Genomic DNA, 20,264 nt, shown 5'->3' on the forward strand with positions numbered 1-20,264 from the left:
CAAAAGCCCTTGCTTCTAATCAAATGGAATAATGACTATAAAAAGGACTTATGAAAATAGGAGGAAAATTGAAGGGGATTAGAAGTAACAGCAATGACATCAGAACCACATTAAAGTTGGTGGCACAGTGAGAAGGTGAAACAGGGTCAGGGCAGCTGTAGGAGGGAGCCAAGTTGGTGAAGACACAGAGAGACCCAGAGAGTGTCCCATTCTCTCCAGGGAGATCAGGCTGCCAGCTGGAGAGGACACTCAGTTCTGCAAGGTTCTGGTGAAATGCAGAGTTATGTTAAGCACTGCAAGAAGAGGGAGGGCCTGCTCCCCAACTTCAGCAGAACCCAGCCCCTACTCCCCAGAGGCTGCTGTTTGTAGAAGGCACATTTCTGAAGCCTGGTGTCTACACTAGGAGCCATGGACAGGCCGTTCTGACAAGTGTGCCTAGTGGCCCCTGCTTACCTACAGGGAGGCGTTCACTGTGAAGGCAGGCAATTGAGGTAGAAGTGTAAAAGGGTCACAGCAGAAGGGTCTTGGAGACTGCCTAGGCTGGCAGATGGAGACCCAGAGAGGGAGAGCTTGAGGTCCACAGTGGCCCAGAGAGTTCAGGGCTGCGCTGAAGGGAAAAGCTGAGACCGTCTACCTGACAGTGAAAGCAAGTGTCCAAGGCAGCACCTGGCAGGGCCACACAGTGGCTATGTTTCCAGGCTGTCTTAGATCAGTAAACTCAAGTTACCACTCCTGCCTGTGAAAGCTGAACTCCCAGAGTCTGGTGTCCTGCAAAGCCTTGTGCAGCAGCCCCAGGCTGGGCCAGGCCCACTCACCTATGATCTCATTCTCCTCCAGGTTTATGGTTTCCAGTGCTGGCAGGGTGGTGAGCTGCTCAGGGAAGTCTTGGAACTGGTTCCGAGACAGGTCAATGGCCTTGAGGTGCTGCAGGCTGCTGACCTCACTGGGGAGACGATGTAGGAAGTTCCCTTCCAAGTGGAGCTCTGTCATATGGAAGGAAGAAGGGAGAGGCGAGTGTGAAGGGGGACTGCCCAGAGACCAGTGGTGGGCCAGGAGGGCAGTGAGGAAGCCCCAGCCACCACAGGAAGTCCCCCCCCCCAGGTGACACGGACAGCCACTGCTGTTCATGGCCTGCCACCATCTTTCTAGCAGAGGTCATCTGCTTTTGCTTTAGAGTGAAAACAGAAGCCTGGGCCTAGACAAAGGGGCAGAATGTGCTGGCTTCCTCAGATGAGGCCTTGATGGGATGGCTCGTGATGGGCAACCACACCACTCTTCAAGGCCTTCCCTGCACAAGAGGCCTCTGGAAACAGCCAGCTTCTTTCTGTGCTATGTGCTCTTTCCCCCTGCTCAGTCACCACTGACCAGATGTGGGTGAGTTCCTGCTCCAGAGCAGCTGCTCTAAAAACTGACCAGTGACCTATGTGGGGACCTGTGTGAGGAGGTTGGGCCAGTGAGAGTCCCTGGCCAAGGTAGTGCCGAGAGATGGACCAGGGTAGAGGCTAAAGCTAAAATGTCATGAGAAGGAGACTAGGGAGCCATGGGGACCCTGTGCAAGGGGGAGGTAAAGCAAGATGGGTGGGTAGGGGAACATAATACAGGGATAAAAGGGAAATCGGAAGTCCATGATGCCCAGTACAGACCCTAATGTGGCCACCTCCAGCCGGTCACTCAGTCATTTAGCCCGGTTAGATCTTAGTTTCTTCACCTGAGCAAGGGGCTGATAATAGTTGTTGAGGATAGAGTCTATTAACATTGGCAAAATGCCAGGAGAGAGGTAACAGGAAGATCCTATTTCTGCAGGTTCCTAGCCCCATCTACATGTGACCTTACTGCAAGCCCTTCCTCTGTTGCAAGAACCTTCTCATCCTGCCTGACCCAAAGGAAATGGAGATCCAGAAATGCCGTGTGACCTGAAGAATGTCCCTCTGCTCTTCTCTCCAGGGTCAGCTTGTGGGCAGGTGACCAGTGCAATCACACAAGGTCCCATGCTCGGTGGTGGAATGTTCCATGTACCATCTTGAAAGTCTTCATCATTTGCCCTTGAATCTGTGTTTAGGAAGTAGTGCCTGGGTGGTGGAGTCTGAGCTCACCCATGGGCTTGCCTTGCTGCCTCCCCAGGGTGGGCTGTCAGCAGTCCTCACTCCCTAGAACCCTAGGATCCACCTGGTCTCTCCCAGTCTCTGCTCTGTAATTGATGTGGCCCTCCATCCCCAGCAGGGAAGATCTGAGTCAGGGGAACATGGTGGCAGCTGTCACAACCACACTGAGGCCCGTGAGCTGGCAGCACCATAGTGTGCCTAGTGGGTGGCCAGTTGGCAGCTGAGTCTTAGCAGGCATAAGCCTCCCACCCACCCTGACCAGGTAACTGAGCAGGTCTTGATGCCAAGGATTAAAGACCTTTGAGTTGTCTGGCTGCTACAGGTTAGGGTGGTGGGCTCTTAGGAAAGGGAGACACCTGGCCAGGGCAAAGTGTAGCAGTCCAGTATCTGGTAAAAGTCAAAACCCAGCCATTGTCCGCCTGGGCAGGTGCGAATCGATGCCTTGCATCGTGAGGCCTTGGGCACTTGTGACTCTGCATTGCCTCTCTTCCTTCTTCCAACCTTCCCTAGCCAGGCTGGAGTTCATCCTGGCCCACTTAAGACACCTCCAGAAACAGTCACAAAATATGAGTTGGGCAATTTCATGATTTCACATGCAAGCTAAATGTTCTGAGAAGTGCACATAAAACGCATTGTACAACATAAAGATAAATGGTATAATTCACCCTGTTTTTATTGTTCCTTACTAAGAATGACATTAAACAGCAAATGAAAAGCACCACGACATGCTGAGAGCATAAGAAAAGAAAAGCTTTCTATGTGCTTTACAGCACTTTCTCCAGAACAAGATTCCTGCACTTCACTTTGGTTGGGCCCTGCCCACTGTGTAGCTGGTCCTGCCCTTCCTCAGGGCTCCTAACGTTTACTCGGTTCTATCAGGTGATGCTGGGCTGAGAAGCTGCTCTGAAGTCCCAAAAGTCCACCTAGGGTTCCCCAGAGTGAGGACAGAACTCCTGTCTCCCTCCACAGGACCTCTGTATCCAAACATACGCACATATTTCTGAGAACAACCACACTTCAGGACCCCTGTTCCAGCATGCTGCAGCTCTGGGCAGGCAGGAACTGCCTGGGACTTTTCTTTGCCCCTCCACCCAGCCTCCTGCAGGGCACACTGTGGTTACTTAGCAAGTATTTGAATAGTAATAGCTCTTCTCCCGTCAGGAGGTAAACAGGTAATGCAAGAGGCCTGAAGTACCTCCTATTGTCCCATCTTTGGGGACATCCTGAACTTAAAGTCCCATCAGCAGATCCATGGCTTGTTCCATGCAAACCAAGGATCCCTTCAGCAGCCAGGTTCATGGATAACCCACATCTTAGTCATAAAACATCCCCAGCCAAGCTGGGTGCAGTGGTACATGCCTATTATCTTAGCACTTCGGAGGCTGAGGCCAGAGGATTGCAAGTTTGAGGCCAGCCTGGGCTACATTGGGAGTTCCAGGCCCTTGTCTCAAAACAAACAAACCCTCAAATTACAAAAAAAAAAAAAAAAAAAAATCCAAAAACACCTTTTCCAGATCATAGTTATGAGGCCACAGTGTTAGAGGGGACACTGGACAATATCTAGTCCAGTGTTTCCCAAATATGTCTTTGCCAAATACCATTTCCTCAAATACTCAGAGCATGCTGCTACCTCAGGACCTTTGCACTTGCAGTTTCTTCTTTCTAAAATGTTCTTTACCCATGAATGTGCAAGGCTTACTGCCTTATTCAATTGTGTCTTTACTTAAATGTTACCCCATTCAAAATAGGATCTCTTCCCTCTGTTTTCTGTCCCTTCCCTTACAGTATTTCCCAACATGTTGACTTATTTGTACACTGCTTCCTCCCATGAGAATGTAACCTGCACTAAAGTGGGGCTTCGTCCTTGTTGTAGAAAAGTGCTCAAAACACTGTCCAACAAGCACTCAATAAACACTGAGGTCTCAGAGCCTCATCTAGCAACCTGCCCTGGCCACAGTGGCCCCTGAGGCAGCATTCCTGACTGGGTGGAGCCTCCCTTCCTTGACAGGCTCTGAAACTCAAATGCACCTGCCTCATGGGCTGGCAGGTACTTACTGTTCACGTGCAGTTCAGGGAGGATGGTGCTGAGGTTGAAGCAGGTGTGTGTGGTCCTCTGCCTGGCTCCAAAATCCCATCGTCAGAGACCAAACCAAAGGGCCTTTGACAAGTCCCAGTTACAACTGACATCACCCAAACCCAGGACACAGCCCCCAGTGTCTTGGCCCCACATAATGAAGGCTCACTTGAGCCACATGGGAGAGGACTCAGGCTCTGGGAACAGTCAACCATCGGTGTCTACTGGCTTCCCCAAGACCCCATGCTGCCCTTGGTTTCCTACTCCAACTAGGCCATTGCTCCTACTGTGGGGACCAAGACCTGTTGATCAGAAAGCACCAGGCCAGAGAGCAAAGCAGCTCCCCTGGGAAGGAGGGCAGGAGCCAAAGGAAGAATAGGCAGAGACTGAGGGACAGCCAGCCATGTGGGGGCAGCTGAACCCATCTCAGCCAACAGTTGTGCACAGTGGCATGCACCTGTCATCCCAAGCTATGAGCTACTTAGGGGGCTGAGATTGGGAGGATCTAAATTCCAGGCCAGCCTGGACAAAATAGTTTGTAAGCCTCTATCTCAATGGAAAAAAGCTGGGCATGGTAGTGAGTACCTGTCATCCCAGCCACTGCAGGAAGCATAAAATAGAAGGAAGGCAGACCAGTTCAGCCTGGGCAAAAGTGAGAGCCTATTGCCCAGATAATCAGAGTAAAGAGGGCTGGAAGTGTGGCTCAAGCAGCAGAGTGTCTGTGTAGCAAACATGAAACCCTGAGTTCAAACCTTAATACTGTTCCCTACACCCCACCCCTCCAAAAGCAAGATGTAAAACAGTGGGTCCCTTACTCCCATGAACAATCTCTAAAGGAATTCTGAAGGCCTGAGCTTCAGTCTCAGCCCTGTGTGACCTTGGGCAAGTTACCTACACTCTCTGCTTCAGTTTCCTCGCATAAAGAGACAGACAGAGAGAGACAGAGACAGTGACAGAAAGAGAAAGAGAGAGACACACAGAGAGACAGAGAGAGAGAGAGAGAGAGAGAGAGAGAGAGAGAGAGAGAGAGAGAGAAAATGAGAGAGAGAGAGAGAGAATGAGAGAGAGAGACAGAGAGTGAGTAAGAGGACCCACCTTGCATTGCAGGGATGTAAAGATTTAAATGGTTTTGTATTTATTTTTACATAGGGACTAAACATCTCTAGAATTTGAGAATTCTACCACTGAACCACCAATGCTACCCGTTAAACATCTCTAGAATTTGAAATGACAGCTGCTTCTGGGCAGGGAAGTGGGTATCTGGGGACAAGAGGGAGAGAGACTTATTTTTCCCTATTACCCTTTTCCACCCAGGCTATTGCATTATGTGCAACCATGGCCTATTCAAAAATAAATAAGCAAACAGAATACAGTTTTTCAAATGAAGCTGTGGAACTGTGCAAGTGTGACGGGGACATGAATAACAAGCGCAGAAATGGATGGGGCACGGGGAGGAGGCAGAGATGGGAGGGAAATGTGTCTAAATTGCAGAGCAGCAGCAAAAATTTGCACTGTTTGAAGGGGAGGTGGAGAGAAACTGTAAAGTTCTTTATCACACAGGGTTTCAAGAATGTTGGCTTGGGCCCTGGAGAAGACAAGCACAGGAGAGTGCCTCACAGTCATGGTATCCCAGTGTTCCAGCTGTGCTACCTCCCCATATGCACCTGCATGTGAGCCTCAGCTGGGTAGGCAGAGGGGCTGCTGAAGCCGCTGACTTCCAGGGATGCAGAGGTGCAGGGTGGAGGAGGTGCTCCCCTGCTTGTGGGCCAAGAGCACCTCTCCAGGCTCCTGCCAACTCCCCTCAGGGGGACTGAACCTGTCTCTTTCAGCTTTATGGAAGGGCTGGTCTCTGGCAGATGGTTCTTCTGCTCTGTGCAGTAATCTTACAATATTTGTGCCTCTCACCTAGATAATCCCATCTTTGGGATCCTATCTTAAGGATGTGGAGACCCATCCTTTAACTCTGTGGGTTCCTTTAACTCTGCTAAGGAGGGCAAACCCCGCTGGGAAGCATGCATACAGAGGGCACAAACAGTTAAGCCTTTGTTCCCTTCAGGTCATCCAAGTAACCTCCAGGGCCAAACACACTTGAGTACTGATGGCAAGAACAAAGTGGGCTACAACCTAATCACCAACTCCACATTGATAGGAAGTTTTGAGGGGCAGCAATGGGTGAACACCCCTCGTGGATAACTCAGAGATGGACCCTCTTAGACGCCACTGTTCCAGGGAAGAGAAAATGTGGACTCTCAACAGTAGGTCTGACTGAGCCCAGATTGTAACCAAGATGTCAGCACCCAACTTCAGCATGGCTTCTCTATCTGCCCAGTTTCCCCAGCAGCAGTAAAGATTCTGGACCTTCTTTTCTCTTTTATCCACTAAGTGACAAAACCCAGGAAAAAACCTGACTAAAAGTAGAGGAGGCTGAAGCAAAGTAGCAAAAGGGGCAGAATAGCACTTTGAGACTTCTCTATCCTCTGCCATATTGGGGTCTATTACCCGATAGCCTTTCCAAGGACAGCTCCACCAGTCTCCAGCTATGGTGCCCAGGGGCCCCCTTTCTTATTCTCCCTTCTCAGAACACCAGAATACTGATCTTTCTCAGGCTTAGTCCACATGGTCTATTGTCCCTCCCAGTCTCCTACTACCTCCTAAACTTCTACCCCATATGTGGACAGTAGCAACTTGGACGGTGCAACCTGAGCAGTAAGAGACCCATGCTGCCTCCTTCACCCTTGCCTGTCTATGTGAATGCAGTTGCTTCAAACTAGCTTCTCCCCGCTCTCTGCCCATGTCCACCCCCAGGCACCAGTCATGTACAGTGCTTGGAGCAGTAGCCTGCTCCCCAAGGTGTACAGACAGGAAGCGATGCCGCGCCCCCTCCGGTACCAGGTGGCTTGCCAGAGAGAAAGACAAGCTTTCCTCCCACCTGTCCTGATGGCTAAGGCAATGAGGAAAACTGGCAGTTTTCTCTGGCAGCAATTAAAGGAGCTGCTCCTGAAGACCCCTGTGGTGAGGACAACAGGCTGCCCAGTGAGCTGGGGAGGACTCAGCAGACAGACCCTGCAGGGTGCCACCTGTGAGGGCCCAGGCTCTGAGAAACAGGAAGTGGCACTTCCTCCCTGTTTACGATTGGCTGGTATCTCTCTGTCAGAGAGTAAGAGAACACACACTTGGGGAAACAGCAGAAAGAGGCAAAGGATCACTGCTGAAAAGTCACAATGGAAAATGTACAAGAGAACATCTCAACTGCACACTGCTTCAGGGTTGGGGCGACTACTCCCCCCAATATCTAATCAAAAGCCCTCTCTTTGACAGGCCAGGCTCTGTTGAGCCCCGTTTTCTCCAGCTTCAGCCTGTCTCCAGCCTGGCTGACCTGAACAGCCCAAGACTCCCTGCCTACCCTCACCTACAACGATATACCCTGTGGCAGTCCTTCTGCTGACTCATGCCTTGTGGTAAGGGGCATATTACCTTCTAAGGAAGGCAAAAGAACCTTAGGACCTCCCTCAGCCTGAATGAAGATAAAGCTTGAGGCTGGGCTTTCAGGGCCTGGCCATCTCTGGTGTCTTCCTGGCTCAGGATGCTTGACTCAGATGCTTCTTCCGTCTGTGATGCCTATCTGTGCTTTTTTCCCCTTATTCCAGCCAACCTTCCTAAGACCCTTCCTAAATATTCCCTCTTGGGCAGAGACGGCTCCTTCCGGCCAGGCCCTGACAGCACACTGTATTCCTCTGCTCTATAATGTTTAATCTTGTACCATCTTTCCAGTCATTTCCCAAACACACTTTTTATCTTCTGAAGGATGCTTCAGAAACTCCCCCTTATTTATCTGGCAAACGCCTACTCGCCTATCAATCCTGCTTTAAGCCATTTTCTCTGGAGGCTTCCTGATTCCCCACTCACACAAAACAGAATTGATTTCTGCCTCCTGGGCACCCACGGACTCTTGAGCCAGTATCTGCTAGGCCGCCCCCCACATTATGGGGCTTTCTGTTCATATACCTGCATCCATGCAGGAATATGGCTAGCTCTTAGTGGTCTTCCTGTTCCTAAATGATATGGATAAGGATTAAACACTGCGCATGGGGCTAGAGAGCTGATGCCACTGAACTGGGGTTCACATGCTGTCACTCACCTAGCAGTCCCCTGGCTGCACTTGGACAGCAGCTCAAAAATCCATGGGATTGAGTGGAAAGACAGGGGTGTGAAAGACTGCATGTACTGGTGATGGCCCCAACAAGTATCAAAACAGGTTGTGACCTGAAGCCATCTGCCCAGGAAACCAGTCCCTTATCTACAGCTACCACCCAGGACACCTGTGTACAACAAGTCAGACCTATAGGAAGTCAGACTGTCATCTGTAGCAGCAATGCAAGAAGACAATGCATGAAGGCACACAATGACCCCTGTAACAATGGCCAGGACTCAATTCATAACTTGTAGTTTCCCTGATTTTTGTCTCCACTTCCAACTAAGAACCAACCAGAGAAAGACAAATGTGCAATCTAACCAGTCACTTCTGGTTAGATGCCTGTAGCCACCCCTGCCAACAGCAGCTGCTCAGGCCAGAAGCCTTCCCTGTGTTCCACTATGAAGCATTCCCACTGCTCTACCTGCCCCTGAGTCTCTGCCCAACACAAATGATGGGGGCCTAGAGCGAGCTTTTTCTCTTGCTCCTGTTACTACTGAACCTAGCTGGGGCTAACTGGGCAGCAATGGGAGATGCAGAAAGGACACAGGATAGACAGACAGACAGAAAGTGGGATCAGATGTGTTGGGCTCTCGGATGGAGACGCACAACAGCCTCATTGCTTCTTTTCATTTACTTTACTTCTTTTCCCTATCCTTATTCTTTAAGGCCTTACTCCTTTACAGTTCTTTAAAACTCTGCTTCTAAAGTCTTCTCTAAAACCTTGCTCTACTATTTAAAATCTCTTTCCTTAGATCTGCATTGTCCCATGTTTTCTCTTTGCTTTTCTTTAGCATATTCTCTCTTAAAGTCTTTGCCTCCAGGCTTGCACTGTCCCATGCTCTCTCTTTAGCTTTCTTAAAGTCTTGGCCCTCAGACTTTCACTGTCCCACATTCTTTCTTAAAGTCTCGGTGCTCAGACTTGCAGACAAACAGCAGCAGCTGCATCTAAAAACTGCATTAGCATAACTCTTAAAGTCTCAGTCCTTAGACTCGCACTGTCCCATGTTCTCTCTTTAGCTTCAGCAATTCCCCTTTAGCAAGTCTCCTTCAGCAATCCTTTTCCCTTCAGCAATCCTCCCTTCAATTCATTTTCCCCCTTCAGCAATCTCCCTCCAGCACTTTCCCTTCAGCAAAAACCCCCAATCAAAAAGCTTTCCTTTTTCCAAAAGCCTTGCTTCATCCAACAACCCCCTTCATCCAAAAGCCTCCCACATCCAAAAAGCCTTCCTTCCAGTGGTAAGCAAGGAGGTGGAGCAATGGTTCTCAGGGAGGAAAGTGATATTGTAGCTGGAGAAACCTGCATTAAACAATTTAGGAAAAGCAGCTGAGCTGCAGCTTGCTTTCTCGCTCTCTTCTGCAGCTGGGGCTGTGCCAAATCTCAGCCTACAGATTATTTGACATAAACATCCTAGGAAAACCAGCTACTCTGCATCTTACTCTAACCTTATTCTGTGGCTGGGGCTGTGCCAAACCCAGCCTACAGAACACTGAGTACAACTGTGCTAATGTCCTCATAGGCTTCTCCTACTCCACTCTCCACAGGGGCAGGGCTCAAGTGGTAGAGAGTGCCTGGCTACCAAGCACAAAACCCTGAGTTCAAACCCCTGTACTGCCACACACACACACACACACACACACACACACACACACACACACACATAAAACAGAAGGACACAGTACCTTCTTCACACACATAAAAGAAGAGGGTTTTTCTGTTGAAAGAGAAACAACTATAACAAAGACTCATGCCCACAGCATCTCCTCCAGAGCCAGATGAAACTTGGCTCCAGCTACCTGTCCCCCTTCCCCTGGCCACTGCAGCCCTATGTGAAATCCAATTAGTTGTGCACTGGCCTCCCTTTGTAATCGGGCTGATGGGGACTTAGGAGTCTCAGCACTGGCAACAAAGTTCAAACTGCATCCTACGATAGACTTCTGACTCAAAGGGCATCATAAATACATTTCTGCAGCTGAGCCTAAGTGGCATTTCTCCATCACTCTTCACTGAACTTCTGGAGATGCCCAACACACTCATTCCACAAGGCACTGCCCCACTGTCAAGTCCTTTAAAAGTTTTTCTTCCATACCCCCTTCCACTGCCTCTGCCATACCACTCTCAGGAAGCATTAATTCCTCTGCCCAGCTGTGCCTTCTAGCACTTTGTCCATGACAGTATTCCAGCCCTCAGGGGTAAGGAGGGGTCTAACCTGTTTCCCTACCTCCAGATATGTGTCAGGAAGACAGCAGGTACTCATGTCTAACATAAAAAAGCACACCCGAGCTCTCCTCAAAAGAATCCCCTGACTAATTGCCCTTCCTGGAGGACTCCACAACTCCCACCCTCCATTTTCAACCTTTCTCTTTCTCTCCAGAAAGCAAATGCCCACCCCACTTGGCTGGATGCAGCACTAGAGGACCCTTGAGTTAACACAGGTGGTCTGGAGAAGCAGCCCTGACCTGTGTGGTGGGTAAGTTGGATCCCAGCCCTGGGGGTTCTGCTCTGAGCCCTTCCCTCCCTGGTTTTCCTTCTTCATCCATGAAGTGGGATAGTAGAGGCAATGCAAGTATTTTACAGGAGATTGTCACAATTGGTGGTGGGTAGGCTAAATCTACCTTGCAAATATGTTTTATTGGCTTTCATATTATATAAAACTTGGGAAATTTACATAAAAATGCTTATTCCAGCTTCTACTGAATAATTAGAACAGTGGACAACACCAGGCCATTTTCTCTCATGGCACACTGGCTAAAGCTGAACAGGGTGTGTACTAGTTTACCACAGTCCCCACCACTCTCTATTGCCCTATACCCAATCTGAATCCCTCATTACTCATCACTACTCTCCTAGGCATTTGTGTTTATAACTCTGAACTGTGGTCCTCAGCCTTGGCAGCTAGCATTTTAGAATGACCTATGTAGGTATTAATGAATGTCCAGATCCAGAGTTTGTGGAAAAGCTCCTCAACTGATTTTGATTTCAGCCAGGAATGGGAACTACTGTCCAAGAAGCTTGCTGGCTACAAGGACCCACCTCACCTATGTAAAGAAGCAGCAACCAGGAAGGAAAAGAAGGGAGAAGTAGGCAGGCAAAGGCTCCCACAGGCTCCTCTGGGGAAATGAGTCGTGCCCTAGGATTCCTGCCCCTTTCCATTCATTAGTACTTTAACATTTTGGGCACAAAGGTGATGAGCTCTGTAAGCTTCCTCAGAAGTAACCACCCGGATCGTTCTACCTTGCCAGGGGCCTTTCCAGGTCATTCCAGGCTCCCTCCTTAGCCATTGCACAAGCTCCTTCCCATTGCTGGACCAGGTTTGTCCATTCACACCTCCATACCCCTTCTGGGTTCTGCCCAATGCCCACACCTCCTCGAGGAAGCCTGTCCAACCTAAACCCAGATGTCTGAATAGGCTTGCTCAAATCATGCCTGCATTTTGTGTTGTTTTTTTTTTTTTTCTCTAAACAGGATGGTAAGCACTTTGCATGCCCCTTGCGGACAGGGAACTCCAGAAGGCAGGAATCATTTCTCTTATGCTTCTCATGCTCTCTGCAACCCTCCAGCCCTAGCATTTTGCAAACACACAGGTGCCTAAGCTGCAGCTCACGTCATGGGTGGCAGAGAGACAATGCTCTCTGGAGAAGGGTGGGCTCTACAGTCAGCATTCTGTGGAATCATTTCCAAAACTCCACAGTGCCTACTGCTGGCCTCCAGCCCATCTCCCTCCTGGCACCACATCTGCTTGCTCTGTGTGTCCAAAGAGAAATAGCAACGTCCCTGGCATCTCTCACTCCTGAGCTGAGAAAGCAGCACAGTTGAGCAAAGCTGGATTGGGGACAAGAAGCACCTTCAAGTCTACTGAGAATTCACTACTGCTGGGCCTCAGGACCCAAATGCCCTGCTGCTCTGTGAGAACAGAAGAATCAATCCAGGGGCTGGGAGCATGGCTCAAGTGGCAGAGCAAGCACAAGGTCCTGAGTTTCAAACCCAGTACCACACCAAATAATCACCACACAGTCATCATCATCATCATCAGTCCAGGACCCCACCCTTAGTCAAGGCAATTCACAGACAAGTGGAGGGTGAAGGTGACCCAGAGGTTTCCAAGCTGCAGGGGGATGTCAGTTCATCTTCAAAGTCTACCCCTGGAAATAAATGACTTCAAGGGGCTGGCTGATTGGGGACTAGCTCTAGTGACATTCCCCAGACCAGTAACAGCCTAAAGGGCAAGGGCTGGCCTCTCCCTCTGGGCCTGAGCTGAGCAAGACCTACCTCGGAGCTGACTGAACGTGGTCATGAACTTGCTGGTGAGGGACGTGAGCTCATTGTTGGCCAGTGTGATGAGGCGAATCTGGTCGGTGACATTCCGCAGGACCTTGTAGATGCCAATGGGGAAGGACACCAGTTTGCACTCGGCCAGGTCTGCAACCAAAGGACAAAGCCAGACCAGAGATGTCAGCTGCTGTTGCCCCAGAGCTTGGCCCAGACACATGTGCACCCAACTCATCTTCCTTCCAGCCTCCCTGCACCTGGCTTTAGACCTTACCCTTCCTCTTCCAGGAGGGATGCTTCTCACCTGCCCCTTCTTCACCCCTGAGCCTTGGGAGTCAGTCTAGCACCTTCTGTTACCACACCCCGCCAGCTGGAATGCAGAAGGCAATACCCTGCTGGCACGAGGACAACGAGCAGTCATAGCAGTGTCCTTCAGATCCTGCAAAGCCAAGTCTCTTTGGACTCATGACAGTCTCAAGAGCGAGGCAGCCTTCTAGAGAGTGCTTCATACAACCTGCTTTGAAGATGCACAATGCACCCAGTCCCACCCTACCGCCCCACAGATGCCAAGCCTCTTAAAAGTGCAGCCTGGAAGCTGATGTACAGAACAACGTGGCAATTCCTTAGTGTCAAACCGAGTGACCTGTGGCCCAGGGAGGCCACTCCCACATACACACCCAGGAGACATGAATACAGGTCCATGCAAGCACACACAACACACGGATGTTTACAGCAGCATTACTCACAATAATGTGGAACTTTATAGACTTTGGAAAAGTTTAGGAAGTGCGATTCTATCTGGAATTTTGATTCTTAGGCTGAGTCTCTTTTGTTTTCCTAAAACTGTTAAGTGGTTACTTGGACATATGTTGATGAATCCTTCCTTTCCCTAATTTGTGAGGCCTCCTTTAGCATTTCTTAATACATTACTAAGTAATGTTGTTCTGTAATACAGTGTATTACAGAAGAGCCTTGGTATCTGCAGGCATATGGTTCCAAGGAAACCACTGGTGGGGGCGGGGGAACCCGTGCATACTCTAGATGCATAGACTTCAGCCCTGTGTTGAAATTGCTTGACTCGTTTTTCCCATAATACCCTGCCAAATTCCACTAAAGACATGTCGCCTTCCAACAAATCTCAATTTTTCACTTTGTTTCAATTAAGCACATTCACTTTTATCTTATGTTCTGGGCACCACTTGCTTTTGGGGAGGCAGATTTTCACAAAATTAAAGGCAAAGAAACACTCAGCAGATCACACAATTTATTTATTTATTTTTAAAATTTTTTTATTATTCATATGTGCATACAATGCTTGGGTCATTTCTCCCCCCTGCCCCCACTCCCTCCCTTACCACCCACTCCGCCCCCTCTCTTCCCCCCACCCCCTCGATACCCAGCAGAAACTATTTTACCCTTATCTCTAATTTTGTTGAAGAGAGAGTATAAGCAATAATAGGAAGGACCAAGGGTTTTTGTTAGTTGAGATAAGGATAGCTATACAGAGCATTGACTCACATTAATTTCCTGTGCGTGTGTGTTACCTTCTAGGTTAATTCTCTTTGATCTAACCTTTTCTCTAGTTCCTGGTCCCCTTCTCCTATTGGCCTCAGTTGCTTTTAAGGTATCTGCTTTAGTTTCTCTGCGTTGAGGGCAACAAACACTAACTAATTTTTTAGGTGTCTTACCTATCCTCATATCTCCCTTGTGTGCTCTTGCTTTTATTATCACACAACAATTTAAACACAACTTATGATAATGCAGCACTGACAGAGCTTCTCCACATCCACTGAGCTGTATAATGTGCATTCAGGAATGTCAATTTTTGTTTTTGAAATTTCTTTTGCTTTTTTCTGACTGCACTTGGTCAAAACCAAGTGTTACAAATCTGTGAACAAGGTGGGCTTATTATATTGTGTACTGTATATATTTGTAATATAAATTTATTTATGTATTATTTCTGGACTCCATGTGTTCTGTGATCTATTCTTCCCTCTTTTAGTTACTGTGGCCTTACAATATTGGTTATAATCTCAGCTTATTTTTTAGATGGTCTTGCTTGCTTAATTCCTAGTTGAACTTTAAAAATATTTCATCAAGTTAAAAAAAATCTTTTGGAGATTTGGGTAGGAAATATACTAAATAATCCATAATCAATTTCTTTTAAAAAGCCAATAGCAATATTTTGACTTGTCATCAATGAATTTTTTTTATTTTATTATTCATATGTGCATACAAGGCTTGGGTCATTTCTCCCCGCTGCCCCCACCCCCTCCCTTACCACCCACTCCGCCCCCTCCCTCTCCCCCCCACCCCCTCAATACCCAGCAGAAACTATTTTGCCCTTATCATCAATGAATATATTATGTATCTTCACATACAAATCTAGTCTTAAAAGTATCTTTGTGGCCAGGTGTGGTGGCTCATACCTGTAATCCCAGCTACTTGGGTGATGGAGATGAGGATGATCATGGTTCAAGACCAGTCCTGACAAAAAGTCAGCAAGACCCCATCTTAACCAATAGAAAAGGGCATGGGGGTGCCTGTCTGTGGTCCCAGTTATACAGGAGGCATAAATAGGAAGATCATGGCAAAACTAGAGAAATTTAAAAAATAACTAAAGCTAAAAGGGCTGGGGTTGTAGATCAAGTGGTAGAGCACCTGCCTGGCACCTGAGGTCGTGTGTATATATACGTATACTTTTGTGAATTTTTCTACTTTCCTTCATGGTCAAACACATTTTCCATTATGAGTACCTCCCTCTATTTTAAGTGGTTGTTGCTGTGCAGAACAGGTCTTTAAACATAGGACATTATTGACCTTGGCCTGTTAATTTTGATCAGCCACTTTTCCAGACTCTGTAGTTCACGTTCCTGTCAGATGACTGCAATGTGTTTGAGGTTACACAGCTACTTTACGTGCGCGTAACAGTCACTGTGACTGTTGCAATGCCTGGGCTTTCTAGTTCCTCAACCCATGCAGCAATGCGGGTGATCCAGGACATCCTCATTTTGTACTCTGCTTGAAAGGGAAAGCTCTGACATCCCTTGTGTGTCCCTGGCATGTGTGTTGAGGTGAGATCTAACTGCTCCTACCCAGGGGGCAGCTGTAGTCCACAACAACAGTGAAAACTCGCCTCCAGTCCTTTGTGCATCTGGCACAAGGCACCAGGGGGGTTGTTGTTTCTAGAATCCCTACTTTGCCCCAAACTCTGAGCCTGTAGCTCTGGTTCACTTGCAGCCAAGCCCTGATCTCTCTCTTCTGAAGCCTGCCATCTGGAGATTCAGTCCTCCCTGGTAGGACTTGGCATCTCTTCTGTCAACTTGTCTCTCAGATAAAAGGTGGTGCCTGACGGTGGACAGCAGCAGGGCTGGGGTTACCCACAGCCCTGGAATAGGGCCCTCGCCACACTTCTTGACAGACTGCCCAGCAGATAACCCTCAGTCATCTGAATGTTTGTCCTTCTCCTACCTGTCCCCTTTCTTTCTTAGGCCACCTCAGTGAGTTCACCTTTGTCTCTGTCCTGCTCCCAAGGCTGCTGGATGTCTGGCACTGTGATCCAGGGGTCTTCCCAGAGCAACGGGAAAACAGACACAAAAAGGGGTTAGTACGGGGCAGGATGAACAGGTGTCATTGCATTATTTGCCAGGCAGATGAGACACAGCAGCTGGAGCAATAACAGCTTAGAGCAGTCAAAGAAGGCTTCGTAGAGGAGGTGACATTTGAACTGTAATTTGGAACTACAGTAGAAATCCTATGGGACAGTTAAGGGAAAGGGCATCATTTGTGATCATTTCCATATAATCTGTATTACTGTTGCTATTGGGAACAAGACCTTTAGAAGCTATGTTTTATTGTGGGCACATGAGAATATCACTGAATTTTACCTGTTTATCTTAGAGTCATCTGCAGAGGCTTAGAGGCCTGGGAAAGCCTGGTCTCTCTGGGGAAAAGACATCTGCTGAATGAGGTGGGTCAGTGCTATCAGCTGTGAGGGCTCCTGGGGGCCAGGGATTAGGGGGTAATCACCAGTCCAGGGTGTCTGGGAAGGCTTCTGGATGAGGTGGGGTGGGAGCACAGAAAGATTTGGATAGACTGGGGAGGGAATGGCACAGTGGGAGGGGAGAAGAACAACACAGGCAGCCTCCAGCTATGCATCTGGCAGGCACTTTGTGAGTCATTACTTTGTTGTAGTCTTCCTGACAGCTCTGCCAGGGAGATGATGGAAACTGAGGCTCTAGGAACTCAAGGGACTTAGATGAGCTGGACAGCCTAATTTCTGAGCCTCTATGCTTCTGGTGTCCGTGTGCTGTCATATGTATACACACACACACACACACACACACCCATCAGGTTTATGGAAATCCAGCTCACATGATGTATAATTTATCCACTTTAAGTGTACCATTCTGGACATTTAAACCCAAATGTCCATTGACTGAGAATGGACCAACCACATGTGTTATGTCCATAAAAAGAAACAAAGTACCAGTATATGCTATGATATGGATGGACTATGAAAACGTGTTCCCAAGCCAAAGAAGCCAACCACAAAGGCCAGGTATTGAATGGCTCCATTTCTATGAAATGTCCAGATGAGGCAAATCCACAGAGACAGAACACAGATTAGTGACTGCATAGAGCTGCAGGGGAGAGAGGGTCCCAGGGTTGGTGATTAAGGGGTCCTGGGGTTGGTGACTAAGCTTCTTTGTGGGGGCAATGAAATGTTCTGCAATTGGATTGCAGTGATAGCTGCACAATGCTACAAATGCTGTATATTCATAAAGCAAACTGCAAGTGAACAGAAGTGAACATTTACATGACCTCTTAGCTGAAGGTAACTTTCCCAACTAGGAGTCATAGAAAAATCACCAAGGAACAGAGAAACAAACTGTATAAAACATAAAACACTGGGCACTTGAAAAAAAATCAGACAAGCAGGGTTGGGGGGTGTGGCTCAAGTGGTAGAGCACATGACTAGCAAGCACAAAGCCCTGAGTTCAAACCCCAGTGCTACCAAAATACATACATACAGCAAGCAACAAATTGTGGAAATAATCTACAGATAAGACAAAGGTTTAACTTTATTGTTGAAACACTCAATATAATTGAAAAAAGAAAAAAAAATAAGACCAATCAAAAAACAGAACATAAGACAGTCACATGGGAAAACTATAATTAATAAACAAATGTATAGCTCCTTTGTGTATTGCCAAAGTGCTTTCTAGAATACTTATGCTAATTTATATACACCCTGTTAAGCAATAGGATCATTTGAAAACAATGCCCCACATACACTTTGCTAGTATGATTAGGGGAATGGAACTCCTTGCTTTAATTTGCAATACTTTCACTAATGAGACTGATTGTATCATATTTCATGGTTAATTAACCATTTTTATTCCTCCTGTGGAAAATCCTGCTCAAGACTCTTGCTATTTTTCTACTTGAAGTTCTGGCTATTCTTTTCTTCTTCCAGTGAAAGGCTAATTAAACTCCTTAACTAGTACTGTCAACCCATGTCTCTTGATTGTTTTACTCCCACATTACAGAGTTTAGGGATTTCCTTAAAGCAAAATATGCAAATTATTGAGCTGGGTGTGGTGGCTCATGCCTATACTCCCAGTTACTCAGGAGGCTGAGGTAGGAAGATCAATCGAGCCCAGGAGTTCAAGGCCAGCTCAGGCAATACAGCAAGACTGTCTCAAAAAATCAGTATATGCACACAATAGTTTCAACTAGATAAAAAAAAAACATACATTCCTGGGAAAGACAACAGAATGAAAAACAACCGGAATGTTAACAGTAGTTATTTAAGAGGATTTGATTAATTTATAACTATTTACAGTCCCAATGTTTATTTTATATAAAAAAATTACAACTATACTTTTATATAAAACAATTTGTCAACTACACCTGTAGTTGCATACATAACATATGCAACATATGTTATGCATACATAACATATATAGTGATATTTTTCTTTTTATTATCTTATTATTGTTGTACTTGGGGTACATTGTGACATTTATAAAAGTTCTTAAAATATATCATAGTTGAATCCACCCCTCCATCATTCTTCTTTAACCTTCTTCCTCTGATATTTTACTTTTAAAATAGGAAGATACATTTATCACAAAATAAGCTTTTATTGGAAAAAACAATCTGACAAATTCAAAGATAATCTAAGGGCAGCCAGCTCCTCACCAATAAGAAAATCTGAGAACAGCAGACCCACAAAAGAAAGACTGGAACTCTGCACTAGATTAGGACAGAAGCTGTGAAATGGAACCTTCATGATCATGACTTGGGCACCAATGAAGAATTATACAATGGGTCTCCAGTCCCCAAAGTGGAGAGATAAAGAAGACATAAAGTCATTATAGTTATTTCCAGAGTCCTGAAAGCAGCCTGTCCTCCCTGAGCAGACTGGCCCCAAATGCCTGCCTTATTCCTCTACCTGGGCAGGTACACGTCATCTCAACTATAACCACTGTGGTGGTTAATCTGGATTGTCAACTGGATTGCATTGAGAAGCACCTAAAAGATTAGTGAAGCACTCCTCTGGGTGTGTCTGAGGGCATTTCCAGAGAGGATTAACAAAGTGGGGAGAGCAGCCCTGAATGTGGGCAGCACCATCCCATAAGCTGGGGGCCTGAATGCAATAAACAGGACAAGGAAGAAAGTCTGCTAGCTCAGACATGCACTCTCTCTGCTTCTTGGCCACCCTGATATGAGCTGCTATGTTCTGCCATGCCCCTTCTATGATGGTTTGAAACCTCTGAAACCATGAGCCAAATATATCTTTCTTCCCTTGAGTTGTTTATATCAGGTATTTTGTCCCAGAGACAAAAGTCTGATTAACACAATCATCCTTCTCTTTCAGTCTCTGATTCACACAGCAACCCACCTTGACCCTGCAGGATGCTGAGGGCCCCAACATCTGCTTTCTCATTCTCTCTTGACAAACAGCCATCAAGGCCCAATGATGTGGCAGGCACTGGTCACATTGTATCTTGTGACTTTTCTATGATCTTTCTGGAAACTCATCTGTTCCCTCCATCCTATGATCCCCAAACTGCCTACCAGAGGTTGGAGTTGGGTAAGGGATGTACCACAAAACAGTCTGACTGCCAGTGATGTCAAAGGCTACCAAGGATACCTGCAAAGGGCCCTGCTGGACATGATGCAAACACCCTTTATCCTGGTTACATCACCTGCCACTAACATGGCATGGGAACTCCCATTCCTGCTGAGAGGAGAGGTCCATGGTCCATGTCCCTTCCCATCTGTACACAAGGGCCAACATCCTTCATGGCCATGCCCTAGGGGATGGGGGTCATAATAACCATAAATGATACCACTTACTATTTCATCTGTGCTTTGGAACTATCCCCTCTGTAGGCACGAGGAAAGTGCTATTAAGAGATTTGCTCACCGTCTTGTAGCAAAAAGGGGTGGGGTAGTAGATCAGGACCCAGATTAGGCTGATGAGGAAGCTGGGGTCTTGAGCACCCTGCAATACTGCCCCCTTGAGTCAAGGAAGTGCTCAGGCACCTGTCTCTAGAGCAGGTCAGAGCAGGGTGCATCAAGGCTAAGCTCCCCCAAAGGCTACAAATTCCTGGA

The 20,264-nt window shown here is 47.4% G+C and overlaps 1 protein-coding gene across 7 annotated transcripts in view; it reads right to left on the bottom strand.

The window, feature by feature from the left end:
• Window positions 1–20,264, bottom strand: part of Lrrc20 (leucine rich repeat containing 20) — a 68,758-nt gene that overhangs the window by 22,808 nt on the left and 25,686 nt on the right. For all 7 annotated transcript variants that reach the window (XM_020162068.2, XM_074079072.1, XM_074079069.1 and 4 more), the window contains 2 exons: window positions 12,639–12,788; window positions 816–983 (listed from right to left, as the gene is read on the bottom strand). In XM_020162068.2, coding sequence (XP_020017657.1) covers window positions 816–983; window positions 12,639–12,788 — 318 coding nt within the window. The remainder of the gene's footprint in view (window positions 1–815; window positions 984–12,638; window positions 12,789–20,264) is intronic.

This window comes from Castor canadensis, chromosome 7 (assembly GCF_047511655.1).
Source record: "Castor canadensis chromosome 7, mCasCan1.hap1v2, whole genome shotgun sequence".
NCBI classification, from domain to species: Eukaryota; Metazoa; Chordata; class Mammalia; order Rodentia; family Castoridae; genus Castor; species Castor canadensis.